Here is a 21,211-nt window from a genome sequence, read left to right on the forward strand (position 1 = left end):
AGTGGGAAATTCTCTTACATTAGTTAGGAGGAAGGGTCTTCTGCCCCTAAAACTACTCATTATCTCTTTACTTTCTTAGATGGAACATTTCTTTCTTTCCAGGGCTCAAAGCTCTAGTAGGGAAGAACAGGAGCTGGTTACCCCCCCTCAACCAAACAGCAGCCACCCAGGCCAGAGGATGTCAGAGCTCAGAGTCACCAAGTGTGGCCCATGTCATAGTGCTCCCAAGGAAATGGCTTCTTGTTTTCAAGTTCAGTGTCTGTATTTTCTAGTCCTGGCCATATTGGTGGTTCCAGAGTGGCTCTCCCTGCTTTTGTGGTCCACATCAAGAGAAGCTCGTCCCCTTCTGTTGCTCTGAAATCGACCCCGACTGCCCCAGACAGCTGGACACTCAGCTAGTAAAGGTAAGACCTAACCAGGGCCAATTACGGAGTTTTCTGGTTCTGGGCTGGCTTCAGAAGCCCCAAGGTCTCTTTTAAAAGGTGCCAGTAACATTTCAGAAATAGTGTATCTCGTCTTCCTTGGTAGGTAGCCAGTTGCAGCCAGGCCGCCTGCCTGCCCAGCCTGCTGTAGCCTGTCTCGGCATACACACAGTAAAAGATTCTCCATAGGAACGAAACCTGGGTTACGAACGAGTGGCTGGCATGGGCAGGGGAGATGGCAGCCCCCTGCTATCCGCCTCTGCTCCCCACCACCTCACCATTAGTATATTAGCAGCAGCTCTCGGCTCCTGCTTTCAGAAGCTGCACGGTCCTGGCTGTATTTCCTTTGTCCCTATGCTATAAGATACTTAAATTTGTATAATGTTTAAAACTTTTTAAAGCACTTCCATTTTATCTTTAAACAACTTCATGAAGTGGTGAGTGCAAGAGGTTACAGTCACGTGGTTGGTTGTTACTGGCAAAGACAAGGGTAGAATCCAAGCCTCTTTCTATTCCATGGTGCTAATGATCATGCAGTTGGATTCCGGGGAGTGGAACAACAGGCCAGGATGAATTAAGTCAACAGCCTGCACCTGCCTTAGACTTAGGTCCCAATTGCCCAAGAAACTGTTGTGAAATAAGGTGAAATTAAGAGCCTGTCCCTTGTTCCAGAGCCTTTGATGTTCCTCTGTTTTCTGTTTTCCCCAGTGTTCCTCCCTTCTTCCCCCATTTGCACGTGTGTAGCATGAGAAACATGTACCTGGGAGTGTGAAATGGGTTTCTGATGAAACAAACCTTTCCAGGCTCTGATCTTACATGTTGCTGGCTCAGCTCCTTTCCCAAGTACTCTTCTGGCTCCCTGTTCTCTGGAACCTCAGCCCCGTTGCACAGGGCACCTCACACCCTTTCAAGGGCTGTCCCCTCACAAGGACAGCTCTGACTGCCAGATCTTCCAATGTATGACCAGCATAGATGCCGGAAGCCACTTAGTGCAATCATAGCCTGGCCTACAATTCAGCCCTAAGCCTGCTGGGGAAGGTGAGGGGCAAAGGCTGTGACATCAGAAAGAGCTAATCAGAGGGACACCAGAAGCCACATTATAATGAGTTGTTGGTGCTCTCAGTAAACAAGATAATGGCTACATATGTATTTCTAAGTAGACAGCCTGACAAACAAAATTACTCAGTAAATGTTAGTCTTCTGTTCCCCCAACAGACCTCACCTATAAAGTTAAGGTTATTCCTATGCTAGGTTAGTCCTGTACAGAATTTCAGGTTTCACTAGAAACCACCACTCGCCTCAAACCTGTTATTCTGGGATGGATGGGGTGGGTGCCGTGGGTGGGATCTGGGTGAGTGGCACAGCAAAACAGAGGGTGTCTTTTTACCTTGGAGGTGCTCCAGCTGATCGCCTTGCCCAGAGGTGGCTCCCAGTGGGCCAGGGGGCACAGTGGTCAGGAGCCTACCCTGGAGCCGGGGCCCCATCCTCAGGATGCGCACACTCAGGGGCCGAAGGCAGTGATTAGTCAACCGGAGCTGAACTCGGACTCTGGTGTGAATCTTAATCAGACTCTTCCCCATGGTGGCCCAGGAAGGCAGGTACTTCGTCAGTGGAAATCAGCTGATCTCTTCATGGGAACCAGCCAGGCGGGGAAGGTACAGAGGGAAAGGATGGGAAACCAACTGACCTCACGCCATAGCAGCCCTTTCGCAGTGCCTCCCATGCTGGAGAGAAAAGGTTGGCTCTGAGAGTCTCAGAGCAGACTGAGCTGCAGGGAAAGAGCAGCTCTGAGAGGCCAGCGTTATCAGGGGACTGGATTCAGTCAGAAGGACTTAGAGCTATAAAAGGTAATGGTTTCCCAGCCAGCAGCTGTTTCCCTGAGGCTTGTATAAGGGCCCCAGACCTCTCAGAGGGTGAGGAACAGAAAGGGCAGGGAATAATCCCAGAGAGTAGGGGAAATCGGGACTGTCCCAGAAAATCCAGCATGTGAAGCTACAAAGAAAATGGCTTTGGGTTGGGTGGCTCTGAAGTGTAAGGCGGTGGCTCTGGGGCTGGAAATGGGCTGCATCCCCTCCTCCACTGGGATCTATGCTATTTGTCTGGCTGCCCCATGGGGCACAATGGGTGAAAGAACTGACATACCTGAATGTCCTCTCTGGGTCAGGCCTGTGCTAATAACTTGTGTTATCTTGGCATCCCCTAGAGCAGAGGGCAGGGCCAACCAATGCAGTCTTCTTTTTAAGTGTCTCAGTTCATTGAGATTACATGGTTTCATTCAAACTGTAACGTTACGTTAATGTTTTTTGCAATTTTCCCCACTGTTTTTGGAGATAGCAAACAAAGCTTTCCCCTGGAAAAGGCAAATGGTTTCTGTGATATTAATTATGTGCCATATGGACTATAGGAAAGACAATCCCTGATGGAGCGTGAACCAATTTCAACTGTCCATAACTTCCTGGGCGTTTTGATGGTTTGTGTCCTTCCTCTGAGGTCCCCATTGACTCCCTCTCACCCTTCCCTGCCTGGTTGGGGTGAACAGTGAGGGTCAGCCGTGTTAGGTGCTTTAAAGGCAAAACCCCCTCTTGAGAGATGACGCAGCTGAACTCTCACCTCCTGAAATAATCCATTCTTTATTTCCCCAGGCTTGATGATCCCTGCACTGATAGAGCCGCTCAACTGCTAAAATCTTGTATTTTTTTTCACATCCAAACCAGATGTCCATCTGCCTCTCCTCACCCTGAATTACATTCTGCCTGTGAGTTTCATTCCTGCCAGGGCAGTTCTCAGGTTCTACCCACGCTCTTCTGAGTCTAATGGGCCTCGAGGGCCATGACCGGGGATGAAGACTGTGCTTGTCTATAGGCACCACTGGGCATGGGGTGTAAGGAGCACGTTGGCTTGGGGAGTAGCACGTGGAGGCCTACTGTGTTATAATCTGCCAGGTGTGAAGTTCTGAGCCTAAGCTTTTGAGGCCGTGCCCTGGCCCTGGGGTGGGGGGGTCTCTGCTCTAATAGCTTTCTGCACCCTCCCCTGGCATTTTGTAAGCATGGGTGACAGTTTTGGATGTTGAGGAGCCTACTGCTGCTACAATGGGAGAAGACAGGTTCTGGGAGGAGGCTGAAGGCACAGCCAGAGCTGGTTGGGAACTGAGGCAGCCTCACAGCTCGTCTTGGGGGAGCTTGAGGATGGTTCTCCCCACCTCTGAGTTGTTTTGCTAACCCTGCTTGGCAGCTACTCCAAATGAGTTATATCCCCACATGGATGGCCTCAGTCTTCCCTCTTCTGGGAATGCTGGTTTTACTGGACATTCTTCCATATGCTGGGGAGCAGTAATGCCTGAGGCTGCTCTCCTATGCGATACCTGCATTAGGGCCAGCTTCCCCCAGGGGGTGGCCTTTTCTCTGGGAGGACAGCTGTCCCGACTCTCTGCAAGAGCCTTGGGATGAACCTGGTGGCTTCAGCCTCAGGGCAGACGGGAACAAGGGCCACAGAGAGGGGAGAAAGTTATGTTTCCTCAAAAGAGGAGAAGACAGTCCACTTTCCTGAGATGCACACCCCAAAATAAGAGAGCTGGGCTCACTTCTCCCGCTCAGCCTAAGATAGGAGGGAAAACCAGGGGGCTGTGTCTGATGATGGCCAGCCCTCAATAATTCCATACCTTGCATAGCCATTATACTTGGGAGTTTCCAAGGCACCTTCCCCCACCCCCCACCCCTTTCTACAGTGGGGGCAACAGGCTCAGAGAGGTTAAGCAACCTGCCCAGAAAATGTGTGGCAGAGCTCCTATTTTGACTTCATCCTTGACTTCCTGACCAGGGCTCTTTGCATTGTGCTTGCTGCCTACCCAGTAAACGCTTTCATCTCTTTAAAGTACTTGCATGTACATCAGCTTCCTTGAAACCCATGGAGTTTTACAAATGGAGCAACTAAGGTACTCACATAAATAAGGCCTTTGATCGTGGTTCTCTCCCAAAGGTTTAGTCTAATACTCTCAGATCTACAAACCCCTCCTGGACCACAGCTCATCAGGGCTGGATGGGATTACCCTTCACCTGACACCCAGCTGGTGTTCCCATTGACTGGATGAAACATTCTCCCTACCATTGGAGAAACTTGCTGCTGTCTCTGCTGTCTCTAGTGCAAATTCACTTCTTTTCAAGGTCCCTGTGAGGAACCGGTCCAGGTGACAACTTGGAGGAACCCCAGGTCATCTGCAGAGCTCATGCTCACCTTCCATGATGGAGATGTGAACAGCTCTTCTCCGGGTCCTAGGGACGCTGCTCAGCCTTGGGCCATGGGTTATGGAGGGACAGCTGCGGCTGGGGACCATCCCTGCTCTGAGGTTAAAGAAAAAAAGAATTCTGTTGACTTAGTGCACTGACAAATGTGGTCAGGACTCAGAGTTGAGGACTGGTTACTAGAATTGCCTGAGAATTGCCTGGCTGTGTTAAGGTTTGTTTTGTTTTTAAAAATCTTTAATACCTGCTTTCTGCCTTTAGTCCCTGAATCCCAGTCAGAGACACTACTTCAAACTTGTCAACCTCCTTATATCCCAGACCTACCTGAACCTTTCTTTAGTGTGGCAGTGGTGCCACTGGTCCCTGGGCAGGATTGTCAGAGAGTAGAGCCCCAGGATATGTGGTGCTCCTAAAAATGTGCCTAAGACTGATATGTGGCCTCCCCTGACTTCCCACAGAGGGCAGGGGGGTCCGTGTGAAGGCAGGTAGTAATGCTCCCATTCCCAGAGGTCAGTCTGGTTGGCAAACCCCAGACCTTTTGGCCAATCATATTCTCCCTCAGTCTTACCAGGTTTTAGGAGATGGCCTCCTGGAAATTTATGATTTACAGTTACACATAAAGCATGGATCCTGAAACTATTTCAGACCTAGTGTGACTGGCTTCCTGTAATGGCCTGTTTCCAGAGCCAATGAAATCTTGCTGCTTGGGCATGTCCTCCAAGGTCTATGACCAATTTCAGGACTTGGGATGATGGTAGAGAATTACCCAGGAAGGTGGCTCCTGGGTCTGATGTACTATCTGCATTAGCCCACCTTCCCTCATTCTCCAGGGTCATCCTGTTCCCATGCCGTTGACTGAGATGGGTCTCTTCACCCTGCTGCCCTGTTTGGAAGCCATCATGGCCAGAATCTTCACAGTACTCAAACTGCTGGCTCTTTTAAGAGTCCGAGATCTGAGCTGGACCTGGTTTGGGGATAAGCCCCTGGTGCCTACCTGTGTATTTCTGGTGGCTCCCGTTTGATCTTGGCACTGGACTCCATCACTTCCTTTGCAACTCGGCCACTATAAGTAGTATAAATAAAACAAGCAGCAAGAAATGAGACAGTGTTCCAGGACTGAGCTCCTCTGTAAGATCTCAGATACTTGAGCTGAATTGGGAAGTGGCCTCTTTGGCCTACCCCTTCTCAATGTTTAGGCCACTGAGTAGGGCTTGCTTGCTGGGGTAAAGAGCTCTAAGGCGTCCTGACAGCTCTCTGTCTCTGCGGTCTTTGGGATCTTCCATCCTCATTTAGGAATGATTCCTCATTGTCCAGCGTGTTCCAGAAATATTGCAAAAAAATGAAATCTTTAGATAGAAATGAAAGGAATCACTCTTACAGTTCTTATTTTGCTGCTTTTGTAAGGGCAGGAGAAGACACACATTTTAACCCCTACAGGCAAACAGCTGCAGGGAAGGAAAGAAATAGTCAAAGCGTTAGGAGACAGGAGAATCGGATGGAAACCTCACACTCCTCTGGAGGTTCCCAGCGTCTTTGTTCTCAGGATAAGGACCACTGGGCCACCCTTCTCCAGAGAAGGGTCTGAAAATAGGTCCATAACGGTTACTTACTGTCACTATTTACCTGTATCGGAACCGGCTCCCTTTAAAGAATAAATTGCTGCTGGACACTGTGCGGACTTGGCTTGACTTCTCCAGCCTGCAGCAAGGCAAAGTCCAGTGTGAGAGATGGTCTGCAATGCCTTACAGCCTAAGGCTGTGTCCCCAGCTCCTTCCAAAGGCTACTTGAAAGAACCCCTCAGGAAAAGGCCCTTCACAGCCCTGCTTGTCTCTGACTCCTTTAGCACCTGAGGGCCGTGTTCACGGTCTCAGTGCTATGGACAGGCATGCTGCAATCCACTTCCACGTTAGGAGAGTGAGGGCTCCCCAAGAGTGCCTCATGGGTTCACCATGGGGACTGAGAGAATAAATGTTAGGGAAAGAGAATGCCACCTGCTGAATCTCAGCCAGGCCACTGGTTAGCAGTGTGACCCTGGGCAAATTTTTCCTCTGTTAGCCTCAGTCTTATCTATAAAATGGTGGAGCTGGGACTGCTTGACCTCAGGAGTCCCTTCCAGTCCTAGTATTTGAGAATTCATGTCCATGTCTGGGTAACTGGGTGGAGAAGAGAGTAGTGCCCTTCCTATTCCATCTCCTTCTTGGAGCGAACCTAAAGTATATTGTCACATTAGAGACTGAGAAGTCGTGAAATGAAGAAACTAGCTGAACTTTAATAGAAGTTCCACCACTTGTTTGAACTTGGAACCATTTGCCCTCCCCCAGAAAGCCCATTAACACCACTTTCAAGGCTGTGAACAGCTGAGGTGGAGACTCTGGAAGCCACCCTTGAGTGACTGCTCTGATCCCTGTACTCCTCTCACTTAGAAAGGGAAGCATGGGCAGAGCTGCCCAGATTGAATCTCCTAAGACCTGACCCCATCCACAACACGTCCTGGGTGCCTGTAGTGCTAACCCAGCTGGGAACCGAACTGGTCTGAAGCCTTTGTCCTGAGCGGGCAGTGAATATTTAGGGAGTTGTCCCTATAATCCATGAACAGCAGGTGCTGGGGACACCATCCCCACCTGTCTCAGGGCTCCATGAGGCTCTGAGCCTACTTACTCTCCTGTCTGAGCACATTCCTTTTCTTTTTTTTTAAAATATTTAATACGTGTTAGACACGTAAAGTTATTTTTTTCTGAGCACCTTCTTGAGCCTGACCGGCTCCCTTCAAAGCACTAGGCCAAAAGCGGGGCAGGGATCTGCCCGTGACAGACACTCTGAGTGAGGCCGAAGTGGCTCCTGCTAGCGACTTGGCATAAATGAGGGTCTGACCCAGGCTAGAGGCTTTTAACACCTAATTAGTAGTCATGGAGAACAGTGAAAAGCGGCCTTGGTTTCCATTGTGGATGTGGGCAATCTGTTAAGGAAAGACTCAGAAACTGAGTTTGGTCACAGGCTCAGAAGCACAATTCTGTTCCCATGGCTCAGACGGAAAAACAAAGGAGGGCCTCCAGAAATGGTGCTGAAATGTTTTCTCGGCTTTCCTTGGACAGCCAGGGACTGAATAGGAGGGAAATGTGACCACATGAAAGTCTTCCGAGTGTCTTCTCCATGAGAAGAAAGAAGCCCACTCAGGTGAGAATTCAGGCTGCCCATTCAACTCACCCCTGATTCTGGTATCAAATGCACAGAATTGATTATACAACTCAGACAGCCTGCCCAAGAAACAGCCTGTGGGGGCCAGCATCCCACAGCAGTCAGCAGGTAGGAGTCTGTTGAGTGGGGAGGAAGATGGTGCCCTCCCAGCCCAGAGCAATTCTGCTCTGGATCCTTCAGGTTACCGGAGGGAGAACTGTGGCCTGTCAGGAGAGGAGTATACCACACATTCTGTCTTATGTTGTTCGGATTAAGATGCAGCTTATTAAAGCATAAGTCATGGCATTCTATTTTAAAAACAAGACCAAGGGTTTTAGCGAAATACACTTCATCTGGCATCACCCCAGTTTCTCGATGGGCTATTTCTTTGCTCCCTAATGCTTTTATAACAACTTTTTTAATCAAGGAAAGCTGGGCACAAAAGCGTCAATATACTTTACAAAATCATTTGGTAAGCTGAGCTCTCTCTTTTGCCCCAAAGCTGCTATCTCAGTAACAGTCAAGTCCTTGCTTCCTCCAGCTACCCCACCCCCGGCTCCTGAGCACTTGGCCTGTCACTGGCAACACCTCTGTCAGTGACACACCAGGAAGGGCTGGTATCAACCCCAGCTCAGCACCAGGCCACCCACTGGGGAGCGGGCCCCAGAGTCTCTCCAAGGCTTAGGGAGCTGCTCTGGGCTGCGCCTGTTCCTTCATGGAGCTCTTGTATTCTGGGCTCTGAATGGCTCCAAGGGGCCAGCTTTATTCAAGTCAGGCACCTGTGGGCTTTCTCTGGCCCAAGCCTTACCCTGAAAAGACCCAGAACTGCTTTGCCACTGGGGGCTGTCCAACGACATCGCAAGGTAGACACCTTGGGCAACTCCGCTGACACGCATTCCCAGACATGAGCTCTGACCCTCCAGGTGGTACAGACAGCCACCTGGAAAGGGGTCTGAGTTTTATAAGGAAGCCCAGCCTTGTCATCTCATGTCTCCTTTGTCAGAGTTTCTCAAACTCTCCTGCCCATTGTTCCTCTGAAAGTAGCTTCTATGGCTTTGGCCCTGATAAAGGCAGTTCCCATCCCAGGTGTCCACTCACTTGTAGAAGGCTTGGTTCTCTATCCCACATTTCCAGAGATGCTTGCAGGCTTCTGGAGTTGGAGCAAAATATGTGAGAATAATTTTCTTTTCCTACAAAAAATCCCACATAGAAACAGCTGAGTGTGGATGGCAAAGCAAAGGGTGAAGAGGCCCAGGACACTGAGCCCTGAGCTGTCTGAAGGCTCCCCAGTGCTCTCAGGGAGAGGCTTCAGACGGGGAAGGGGCTGCTGGCCGGAAGAGAAGCCTGCAGCACCCACAGGACAGAGCTGAGTTCAGTGCAGAATGGCACACCTGGCAGGTCCAATCAGAGTAAGTCTCTGCTGGCACTGCTTGAACCAAGTGAGCCCTCCCCAGAGAAAGTGGCACTCTCATCTGGAATTTTCTTTCTTTCTTTCTTTCTTTTTTTTTTTTTTTGGTATTATCTTCCTGGAATTTTCATATGGAAGCAAAAGAATCTTACTCTGTACTTCCTGGAGGTATGGAACCTCTGAGGGTCACCAGCATCCCTGAGGAAGTCCCTGTGCTCCAGGACCTACAGCCACCTGTCGTCATCTCATGTCTCCTCACCTCCAGCCTTGAACTTGGTCCCGGCTTGGCATGCAGGGGGCTTAGCTCTGCCTGGATGGACCACTTTGGTTCAGCCCTGGCCATCAGGAGCCACCCCAGTGCCCCAGCCCTCCCTGAAGAGAAGGAAGCCAGCACTCACCTCTTTCTGACTTACGTACAAATAGAAAGTCTTTCCTTCAAATTTCAGCTTGGTCACCTCATTCCTAGAAGCACAAAGAGAAGGCCCGTCATCTCACTGTGGGCTGCTTGCTCACAGCTAAGTCTTGTAGATGCACAGCCCACCCCGACTGGAAGGGGCTCCAGGCACAGACACAGTTTTAGCCAAAATTAGAACTGAAACAAGACAGCAGCGTAGGGGCCTTAGAGAACAGTTGTTGAAACAGTTCAATCCACAGTTTTCTGGTCAATCACACTATAATAATAGGGTGATAGGAGGATTTCGGGCTCATCAACAGTGGCTGTAAAAGGGAAACGTTTGCATGGGAAGTGAGTCTAGGTAGAGTGGTCCTGGGCCATTTCGGGATTTGGTTCATAACACAGGTGCATTATCTTGATGGGACTGTCAAATGTAAGATGCCACAGGTAGCTGATGAGGCCAAAGTTCAAGATAACAGCAAATAATGAAAAACAATGCGACCAGGTTCTGAGGGAGTTGAGTCTTTCAGGTGACTGTGCCACTGGATGGAAAATGCAGTTTAATGCAGACAAATGTCAAACGATCTCAGGGAGGGGGGGCAGGGCAACATACCAAAGAGAGAGAACAGATTACATGGAACAGTCATGCAGCGTACTGACCAGGAAAGGGGCTTAGGGGTTTTTGTAGAAAAATCCTTGAAGCCACCAGCCCAGTGAATGGCTGCAGTAAAAGAGGCAAACAGGATACTGGGGTACATCCACCCGCAGGACAGACACAAATCAGAAGAAGTGACATGGTTACTGTACATGGCACGACTTAGACCTCACCTCCACATACTGCTCTCAGCCTTGGTTACATTTACAAAATGGAAAAATGACTGGGGTCTTAGGTGGATGTCCCTGAGAGCCAGAGAACTAGGCCTCAGCATTGGTCACTCCTCACTTCCCTTCCATTGGCCTGACACAGCTACCCTCTGGAGCCTGACGGCCCTCCTACCTCACTGGGGGCAGAGTCTTTATTTTTCTACCCAACTGGGACCCCCCAAGGAGGTCTGACCATGCATATCTGCCTCCACTTGGCTTCTTCCTCTTTGCGATTTCTAGGGAGATTTCCTCAATATCCTAGAAAGTAGCAGAAAGGTAGTGAAAACAATGTACCCAATTTACTACTGGACAAAACTCAGGGGACAGAGGAAAGTCACCTGTTCCCTGGAAATCATAGCTGGGTCAGGATGAGAGCTCACAACTTCTGACCACCAGTTCTGAGCTAGTACAAGCCACATGGGATTCCTTCCCTGTTAGATTCCCTCCCAATCAATCAATCTCTCATACACATACAGAATACAATAAATATCAATTGATTGATATATAAACAAGCACACAGATCATCCTAGGCTTCAACAAGCAAGATAGGAAAGTAGGAAATTTTCTATTGGAAGTGTGATTAAATTTACATCTATTACTTTAAAGTTGAGGCATATGAAGAGACGTCCTGAAGAAATGGGCTGTGAGAGAAGCTATAGAAGGAAAAGGGTCTGGGACAACCCAGTGAGCAGCAGGGCTTCTGGAGGGTAAGGATACTTTAGGGACTACAGGCCCCGGTGTGTCCTACCTGTTTCTAGCTAAAATGCCCCCTACCAGCCACCTCATAAAGACAGCTACCCTGGTTGGAGTGTGGCCAGGATCCGGGCCTTCTAAGGAACATCAGATGACCCAGAGGTCTCCAAAGAGCAACTGCTCCTCCCTGGGAGAGCGGTGGCCTGACCCTGTTCACTGTCTTTTTCTGAAAAGTATCTTGTTGGACAGAAGACCCCCAAACCCTCACCATCTTCACCCAAGAAGTGCAGTGAGTGGGCCAGCTTGAGAAGGGGTAGGAAATGGGCGTGTTGGGGAGCACACCGGTTAGCCCAGTGCAGCAGGCCGCCCTGGGAAGGGGTTTTCTGGGGAATGGGGCCTGGCCGGGCATGTCTGGGGAGCAGTTTCACAAGCACTGTGGTTGATCATGTCGCCAAGCTTCACAAGAGCCACAAGGGTTGGAAAGGGGGTGTCTGTCCACAAGATAACAGGGGAGCTGAAGAGGATGTCGCAGGAGAGCTGGCCTGCAGCATCCCCAGCAGAAAGCTCACCAGGGAGCAGCTCTGTCATCAGGTTCCCCGCTAGCTCTTCTTGAGAAGGTGGAGGAAACAAGACAGGAGCAGGCTTCCCTGGCTGAGCTCTGCTGGGCCAAGGAAAGACACCTGTCCAAGCCCCTGAGAGGAGCTGGCCAGCTTAGACTTGGCAGTCTAAGGCCCAGGAAGGTTCAGAGGTCACAGGGGCTTAGTAAAATATACAACATGAGGCTGCAAGATGTTTGCGTGGGCCAGAAAACGGGTCTCTAGGAGAGCCAAACGTCCATCAACAAACCAGAGTCTGCTGCATCAGCTCACAGAGCCACGCAGCAGAACAGACCCCAACAGGTGGGCGGACAGGAAGCAGTTCCGAGCAGCTGTGGCTGCAGCAGTGGCTCTTGCCTGCTAGAACTGGGAGCGGGAGAGGCAGGGGAGGGAAGAAAGAGTGGGGATGTGACTCTTGGAGGCTGAGGACACCTAAGCCCTGAAGAGGGACGGGAGACAGAGCAGCATCTGTGCTCCTGCAGGCAGGGCCCACTGTGGGGTTTGGTCCAAGGAGGGTGTTTTGCCAGAGCAACAGGGTAACTTATATCTGCCCCAGGGGTCATTGCAAGCCCTCCTTCGTTAGGAGAGTGGGTAAGGAGTAAACATCCCTGCAGATGCTACGGTCCTCAGCAGGGTACAGTCCCAAGGACTCAGTTCTCATGGGAACTTTGCTTCCCTAACATTGGCTCCAGCTCTAGACGTCTCATCCTACCCAGAAACCAACCTTCCATACCCTTTCTCTCTCTGGAGAGGCTGTTGGCTCTCAGGAACACCCCTGTGGAAGCATAGGATCCCTAGAAGAGACCACTACCTTCATCAGTTACCATTATGGATGCAAGGCTTTGGAGAGGGCTCAGAACCAGAACTCGCCCAATCACAGACATAGGACATGGGAACCACAGCCCTCCCCAGTTGGTGAGGTATAAAAAGCCTGTTTTGGAAATAAAGATACTCACCATTTAATGAAGTGGACCCTCTTGTTTCCTTGCAGAACAACAAACCCAAAAGGAGTGAAGGCCAGAAATGCAGCATTTCCTGACACATCCTGTAACACATAAAGATTTCTCATCAGGGTGATGCAGGCACAGAGGTAAAAGGGTGAGAAACACAGTTGTTCACTGGGGATACAGGGTTAATACTTGGCCGTTGGTCACAGAGGGAAGAGCCTGGCATTTGGAAGTAATAGCCAAGTTACTTACCTTTTCTGAACCTTGGTGGCCTTAACTGTAAGTTGTAGATTATAATACCAATCTTAGAAAGCTGTGGTGAATATCCAAAGAGAACCGCAAACCCTCACACATTGCTGGTGGGATTGTAAAATGGTGCAGTCACTTTGGAAAGCAGTTTGGAAGTTCTTCAGATTGTTAAACGTAGAGTTACCATATGACCCAGCAATTCCACTCCTAGGTATGTACCCAAGGGAATTGAAAATTATGTTCACACAGAAACTTGTGCATGAATGTTCATAGCAGGATTCTTCATACCAGCTGCAAAGTGGAAATAATCCAAATGTCCATCAGCTGATAAGTGAATAAACAAAATGTGGTACATCCACACAATGGAATATTATTCAGCAGTAAAAAGGAATGAAGTACTGATACCTGTAACAACACAAATGAACCTTGAAAACATTATGCTAAGTGAGAGAAGCCAGTTACAAAAGATCACATGTTGTATGCTTGCATTTATATGAAATATCCAGAACAGGAAAATCCAGAGAGACAAAAAGTATACTACTGGTTGCCAGGGGCTGTGGGGAAGAGGAGATAGGGAGTGACAGCTAATAGGTACAGGGTTTATTTTTGAAGGTGATGAAGATGTTCTAAAATTAGATAGTGGTGATTGTTTCACAAGTTTCACAATTCTGTTAATGGACTAAAAACCATCGAATTGCACACTTTGAAAAGGATGGATTTTTTTGATGTGTGAATTATATTTCAAGAAAGCTGTTCTGTGTGAGTGAGAGAGAGAATAGCAGTTACCATTATCATGATGGACTGACACACTGGGCTCCCTCAGGAAAGTTTAGCTGAAGAAAATATAAGAAGCAACTGGCCAAGTGGAACAGCTATCGCCAGCCCTGTGGTGCCTGAACCAACAAAGAGGCCTCCTGGTCACCTGTCACTATCAGTTGGTAAACACAAGGCTTAAGGTTCTACTGGGCAAAGAGGGGAGAAGGTGCAGAAGCTGTAGGTCCTGGTTCCATCACGTGGGAAACGAGCTCCAGGAGGCCCAGGTCTTTTCTAGCCTGGGATGGGGCACAGAAAGCTGGGTGACGATTACATTCTCTCACCTGATAGCGGCCGCAGGTGAGAATCTGCTCTGTCAGGGTGTTGTTCAGGTGGCCATAAAATTATGCCAGGCTGCTGATCTAATGGGCATACAGGCCAGTTGTCTGGGCCACAGCTCAGATAGTGCCATGGGGTCAGGGCCAGGCCCCTGGTGTGATGGGTGCAAGTGTGGGCCGTGGCTGTCAGGCTCTCCTAGTCTCTCCCGCCTTCAGGCTTTGCCTCCCTGACACAGATCTTCAGCCTAATTAGTCCTAAGAACAGTGGGGCCTCTGCAGGGCCTCATGAGCCTTGCCTCAAGGAAAAGTGCAGTTTTGCCTTAAAGCTATCTCTTAGAGTCAGGATTACAGGTGTTAGCATCTGGGCCCAGGGAATAAACTAAATATATATTTTGCAGACATTTGAATTAATGCATAGTTGTTACTGTCCTTTCCTCAGGGTCTGTCGTGACCCCAACACTTGGCTGCAAGCACAGTGTCATTCAACCCATGGGCACAGCAAAATGCTGTTTAAAAATAACCTGAATGGAGATACTTTGAAGCCACGGGGCTGGGCTTCCCCCTGCCTGTCATCAGGGCTTGGTGGTGGGTGCTAACAGCTGAGCGCCAGCACTGCACACAAACACTGTCCCTCACGGGGGCACCGGCACTAACTGGGCAGCCTGGCCTGGGGGGGGCGGCGGTGGGTGAGGGAGGGCTCTGCACACAGGGTTGGAGGGTGGGCACCGGGAGGCCTTCAGCTCACTGTGCAGGCAGGACCCGAGCAAGGCCTACAACTGCGGGTTTAGACAGAGACTCGAGGGTGGAGGCCTTACCTTATTTGTACTCAGAGAACAGGCCTGCAGCAGACGTTTATCAGGAGAATGTGTGAGGCAGTGAGGTGGGGGCCAGAGGGACCAGTGTGGCTGCCGGAGGCGGGGGGGAAGCCCACACGTGAGCAGAACGACGGGAGGGCACAGTGGGGCAGAGGGGGGAAGGTGTCTTCTGCTGCTCGCTGAAGGACAGGCCCAGAAGGAAGAACAGGCGGATGGAAAGGAAGGGCAGGGCCTGCAGAGGCTTGTGGATGGATTGTGGATGGTAGAGGAGGGACGGGAAGCGGCGAAGTGGGCAGGGAAGGCCTCCCTCCAGGTCTCGCACTCCAGGCCCCTGTGGGCAACGGTAGAAGAGCACCTGCGCCAGAACCACGGGCTCTGGGTCAGTCGGCCCAGGTCCTGGCTCTGCACTCACCACCCGTGTGGCCTCAGCCAGGTCCCTTCGTTGCCCTGTGTTTCAGGCCCCTCGCTGTCAAGTCAGGGTTGATGATATCATCTGCCTCTTAGGCTGTGCTCAGTAAGCACCCAATACATGCTAATGGTTGTGTTGTTGTTAATAATATTATAGCTGCTACTGATTAGCTGAGTTTATTGAACTCAATACAGAATCTCTTTTAAAAAAGCCTAACGTTTTACTATTTTTCCTGATGCTGATGGATTTAAATTTTGCTATTTAGGAAAAGAGGGTGTGGGAAGTTGAGGTAGAAAGGGAGAAGTTACTCATTGTTAGGGACCATGGAGAAGGGGGATGTGGGTGATACATTGGGGGTCCAGGGGAAAAGTGAAGTGGGCAGGAGGGGAAGGACATCTGTGAGAGTCATTGCAGTGACAGGCCTGTCTCTGGCCAGAGCAAAGGGAAGGGCAGGTCCTCCCATGAACTGGGTGGTGCTGGCCATCTGCACCACCTGGACACCACAGGGCCGGCCTCCAAGTGAAGGCAGGTATTGGAGTTAGAGGGGAACAGTCTCTCCTGACCAGACTGGCTGATTTGGAACAGGGAACAAACTGGGAGTAAATCCCTATTAGACGCCAATAAGTATTACTTATTATCCCAATAAGTAATAATAGCACCTTGTGCAATCCCAATCCATCCTCCCATTTGAAGAGAGCAATTATCCAAACTGCTTCCAATGCAACAGTTGCAGATGAAGCTGCAAGGCCCTGGCACGTAGGCATCCACAGTGCGGGCAGCTTGGATGTTTGCTACTCGTCTCTGGCACATGAGGCATGGGATTGGAATTACAACAAGAAACCTCACATCTGGACCAGCATCAGGGAGTTCCCTGCTGGTCCAGTGGTTGGGATGCCACGCTTGCTTTCACTGCTGAGGGCTCAGGTTCAATCCCTGGCTGGGAACTAGGATCCCCCAAGCTGCACAGCACACCCGAAAAAAAAAAAAAAAGAGCGTGGACCAGCGTGAAAACACAAACAGGCAGCCATAAGTTTCCCAGTTTTTTTCATCTAACAGGCCATTCTCCTTGTGAGCCTGCCCTTTGGATTTGTATGTGGAAGGACAAGTTATGTGACAGAAAGAGAAGGAAATGAGGATGAGGAGAGAAGTGACACAGATGGCAGTAAGCTTCTCCTCAGCTTTTCCATCTTATCAAGCTGGATTCTATCTTTCCTCCCTGTCCCCTGCCCATCCCAATGCAATCAGCACCCCCAGGACGGAGCCATTAATTATCTGGGAGGTGGAATAAAAACTCAGGTCCTGACAGCCCCACAGCAGATATCGCCAGGCCCGCTCTACATCAGGTAACAGTCAAAAGACTTTAGTTTGCTTCTATGGTTGTGAGGTGACAAATCTATTTTCCATTTTTCATCCTTGTGGAAGAAGCTTCAGCCTTGGTTCTACTTGCTTCTCTGGACCTCAGTTTCCTCATCTGTAAGATGAGGACAATAATACATACTCCAAGAAATACTATCGATACTTCCATCTGCTTTTAGGGAGGTGGCCTAGATGATGTACTGCCAGGACAAGGCCACTGTGTTTTTCTTGAGGAGGGGATGGATTTGCACAGTCATTCATGTTCATATGGAACCCACCATCACACTTGACCTGCATCAATACATCATCATCAAATGTTCACCCTAAGATGATCACTCTGTCTAGAAAAGGATTTTTGGAAATCATAGTACTGACTGGTTCTTGGAAATAGGGACATCTGGCCGTCTTTGCCCAGATCTACCTCTGGATACAATGAAGTAGGCTTCTGTCTGCTGCTCCCCAGAGGACATCCTGGATGTGTCTGAGTCAGGACCACAGCATTCTTGGTTGTTATGCCTCTCAAGTCAGCCATCTCCTCTCTGGAGCACGACTGAAACTAATTCAGTCTGGGTGGATGAAGCCTCTATTATTCTTAAAAAACCTGAGAGAAGAAGATTCCATATGCTCTTCCAGACAGTGGTGCCCATTCCTGAAAGGGCTCATAGCTGGGGACCTTCACATTCAATCAACCATGAAAACCACCCAGTTTTAATACACTGAAACACAGCCACAAGAAATCAGAGTGGAAATGAGGAGGAGGAGGCAGGCACCCTGGAAGAGGCTTGGCATCAACCCGTGACAGCTCAGAAATGGAAATCTGGGCAGAAACTTGCCACTTAAGTGGCTTTAGTTCTTCATTTTGGCAGTAAACCTAACATGCTCCCCGCAGTGTAGCCAAGAGGGGCCCACCTGAGGGTGAGGGCAAGTCATCACTGATGCTTCTTGTTCTGCTTCTCTGAGGTCAAGGGCAATGTGTCAAGATGGGGAGCGGGTTTATTTAGAGAGGAGCTTTGGTAGCTGGATTATGAAAGTAATGATCCTATTTTAAGAGCAAGGGAATGACACTATCATTTTATTTGTGTGGTTGACCTAACCTAGACCCTGCTGAAATCAATTTTCTCCTGGTCTATCTATACAAAACAGACATAAAGCCATTTGGTGAATTTACATTACATTTTTCTATGATGATTTCAGTAGTCTCGTAGGTCTTTTGTCCTCTCTTGATCAGAACTGGCAGTGAGTCCCACTTTGTTCCTAAATAAATGCCACCTCTCCAGATGGAAGACCATGAATGATAACTGAAAGAGCACAGCACTGAGACTCCACAACTCCAAGTTTGAGTCCCAGTATCATCCTTGCCACTAACACTGGACATGTTAGTTAGTTCCTCAGAGCTCAGTGTTCTCATCTTAAAAAGAAGACAAGAATGTCTTCTTTTTTTTAAAATAAATTTATTATTTTATTTATTTATTTTTGGCTGCATTGGGTCTTCGTTGCTGCGCGTGGGCTTTCTCTAGTGGCGGCGAGTGGGGGCTACTCTTCGTTGCGGCGCACGGGCTTCTCATTGCAGTGACTTCTCTTATTGTGGAGCATGGGCTCTAGGCACGCGGGCATCAGTAGTTGTAGCATGCGGGCTCAGCAGTTGTGGCTCATGGGCTCTAGAGCACAGGCTCAGTAGTTATGGCACACGGGCTTAGTTGCTCTGTGGCATGTGGGATCTTCCTGGACCAGGCCTCAAACCTGTGTCCCCTGCATTGGCAGGCGGATTCTTCTTTTTTTTTTAAAACATCTTTATTGGAGTATAATTGCTTTACAATGTTGTGTTAGTTGCTGCTTTATAACAAAGTGAATCAGGTATATGTGTACATATATCCCCATATCCTCTCCCTCTTGCATCTCCCTCCCACCCTCCCTATCCCACTCCTCTAGGTGGTCACAAAGTACGGAGCTGATCTCCCTGTGCTATGCGGCTGCTACTCACTAGCTATCTGTTTTACATTTGGTAGTGTATATATGTCAATGCTACTCTCTCACTTCGTCCCATCTTCCCCTTCCCCTTCCCCGTATCCTCAAGTCCATTCTCTATGTCTGCATCTTTATTCCTGTCCTACCCCTAGGTTCTTCAGAACCATTTTTTTTTTTTTAGATTCCATATATACGTGTTAGCATACGGTATTTGTTTTTCTGACTTACTTCACTCTGTACGACAGTCTCTAGGTCCATCCACCTCACTACAAATTAGTCAATTTTGTTTCTTTTTATGGCTGAGTAGTATTTCATTGTATACATATGCCACATCTTTTATTTATTTTTTTACTCTTTTTGTTGATTCTTTCTCTTTTTAACATCTTTATTGGAGTATAATTGCTTTACAATTGTGTGTTAGTTTCTGCTTTATAACAAAGTGTATCAGCTATACATATACATATATCCCCATTATCTCCTCCCTCTTGCATCTCCCTCCCATCCTCCCTATCCTACTCGTCTAGGTGGTCACACAGTACGGAGCTGACCTCCCTGTGCTATGTGGCTGCTTCCCACTAGCTATCTATTTTATATTTGGTAGTGTATATATGTCCATGCCACTCTCTCACTTCATCTGAGCTTACCCCTCCCCCTCTCCGTGTCCTCAAGTCCATTCTCTACGTCTGCGTCTTTATTCCTGTCCTGCCCCTAGGTTCTTTATAACCCTTTTTTTTTTTTAGATTCCATATATATGTATCAGCATTCGGTATTTGTTTTTCTGATTTACTTCACTCTGTATGACAGACTCTAGGTCCATCCACCTCACTACAAATAACTCAATTTTCTTTCTTTTTATGGCCGAGTAATATTCCATTGTATATATGTGCCACATCTTCTTTATCCATTCATCTGTCGATGGACATTTAGGTTGCTTCCATGTCCTGGCTATTGTAAACAGTGCTGCAATGAACATTGTGGTACATGACTCTTTTTGAATTATGGTTTTCTCAGGGTATATGCCCAGTAGTGGGATTGCTGGGTCGTATGGCAGTTCTAGTTTTAGGTTTTTAAGGAACCTCCATACTGTTCTCCATAGTGGCTGTATCAATTTACATTCCCACCAACAGTGCAAGAGGGTTCCCTTTTCTCCACACCCTCTCCAGCATTTATTGTCTGTAGATTTTTTGATGATGACCATTCTGACCAGTGTGAGGTGATACCTCGTTGTAGTTTTGATTTCCATTTCTCTAATGATTAGTGATGTTGAGCATCCTTTCATGTGTTTGTTGGTAATCTGTATGTCTTCTTTGGAGAAATGTCTATTTAGGTCTTCTGGCAGGCAGATTCTTAACCACTGCGCTACCAAGGAAGCCCAAGAATGTCTTCTTGGCAGTGTTGTTGTAAAGATTAAACGAGATTGGGACTTCCCTGGTGGTCCAGTGGTTAAGACTCCACGCTTCCACTGCAGGGGGCACAGGTTCGATCCCTGGTCGGGGAACCAAAATCCCACGTGCCGTGTGGCGTGGCCAAAAAAAAAAAAGGTTAAATGAGATAGTGTAAGTGGCTGGCATGTGGAGGCTCTCAACAAATGGCACCTTCATGATTCATGATAAGGCTGGGCTCATGTGGTGGGTCCGACCACTTCAAATCCTTGACAAGGCAGGAGGCCACAGTCTGGGCCTGCAGGAGACCCAAGGCAAACAACCAGTCCCAGGCCCCCTGGAAGGAACAAGATGGTGAGAGGTTGGAGAGGTGTCAGGGCCGGGGAGCAGACGCAACACTGGGCTGTCAGTGGTTTGCTCCATCCTCCTCATCCAGCAGCTGTAGGCTTGGTCTGCTAGGGGCTCCTGCCAGGAGCTGGGGGTCAGGGGAAAGGCAGAGAGCTCAGGACAGCTTGTGCAAGTTCAGAGTTTGGGTATTAGTGTAAGACAGCTAGCTACTGGAGCCCTCCAGCTGTCCCACCCAGAGTGGGTAGGATATCCTCTTCCTAGTCCCAGGGCCAGGCAAGGACCCTCTGGGCAGAAAGAAACCATCAGAAAGAACAGCAGCTTCTTAATCAGTCCAGGAGAACAGAGCCTGTCCGAAGCGTTGGTCTGATCTCATTTAATTATCGAAACGATTCCTCTTCTTCTGTCCTCCCTAGGGCTGTGTGCCCCAGGTTCCCAGGGCCCCAGTAATTGCCTCTCTGTTAATAGAAATCATCAGTATTTATTATACCAAGCACTCCAGCTTATTTCGGCTCTCCTTGTAGCAACATTAAGGGGAGGGCTTGGTAGCCTATCACCAAAGTGACTCTACTTAATGACAAGAGTAAAGGCTCCCAAACTGTTCTCCTTCCTCAGGAGGGCCGAGGGAATCCTGAGCCAGAGCCTAATGAGATGAGCCGCGGGGTCTGCAGCAGGGCCCTGATGTGGCCCTGGGTGAGCAAGTAGTACGGGGCCCAAGAACAAGTGGAATCCCAGCAAGATGACTGCTCCCACCTTCTCCCCAGAGGAAGTCCCCTGGGGGCTTCTGCTCCTTAGAGATACACAGCAACAGGAAGTGACCTTAGTTCATATATTCTTGCTCTGCCACTCAGGGCCTTGTACAC

At 49.0% G+C, this 21,211-nt stretch overlaps 2 protein-coding genes across 5 annotated transcripts in view; one reads left to right on the top strand and one right to left on the bottom strand.

Moving 5' to 3' along the window:
- Nucleotides 1-9,682, top strand: part of WDR76 (WD repeat domain 76) — an 81,701-nt gene extending 72,019 nt beyond the window's left edge. The window contains exons 17-18 of the transcript XR_010945233.1: nt 103-404; nt 3,065-9,682. The gene's annotated coding sequence lies outside the window, so the exon portion shown is untranslated. The remainder of the gene's footprint in view (nt 1-102; nt 405-3,064) is intronic.
- The window catches only part of FRMD5 (FERM domain containing 5), a 341,523-nt gene that overhangs the window by 3,646 nt on the left and 316,666 nt on the right, over nt 1-21,211 (bottom strand). For all 4 annotated transcript variants that reach the window (XM_067745480.1, XM_067745486.1, XM_067745479.1 and 1 more), the window contains 6 exons: nt 12,746-12,834; nt 9,641-9,704; nt 8,933-9,024; nt 6,284-6,358; nt 5,655-5,723; nt 4,653-4,759 (listed from right to left, as the gene is read on the bottom strand). In XM_067745480.1, coding sequence (XP_067601581.1) covers nt 4,653-4,759; nt 5,655-5,723; nt 6,284-6,358; nt 8,933-9,024; nt 9,641-9,704; nt 12,746-12,834 — 496 coding nt within the window. The remainder of the gene's footprint in view (nt 1-4,652; nt 4,760-5,654; nt 5,724-6,283; nt 6,359-8,932; nt 9,025-9,640; nt 9,705-12,745; nt 12,835-21,211) is intronic.

This window comes from Pseudorca crassidens, chromosome 1 (assembly GCF_039906515.1).
Source record: "Pseudorca crassidens isolate mPseCra1 chromosome 1, mPseCra1.hap1, whole genome shotgun sequence".
NCBI classification, from domain to species: domain Eukaryota; kingdom Metazoa; phylum Chordata; class Mammalia; order Artiodactyla; family Delphinidae; genus Pseudorca; species Pseudorca crassidens.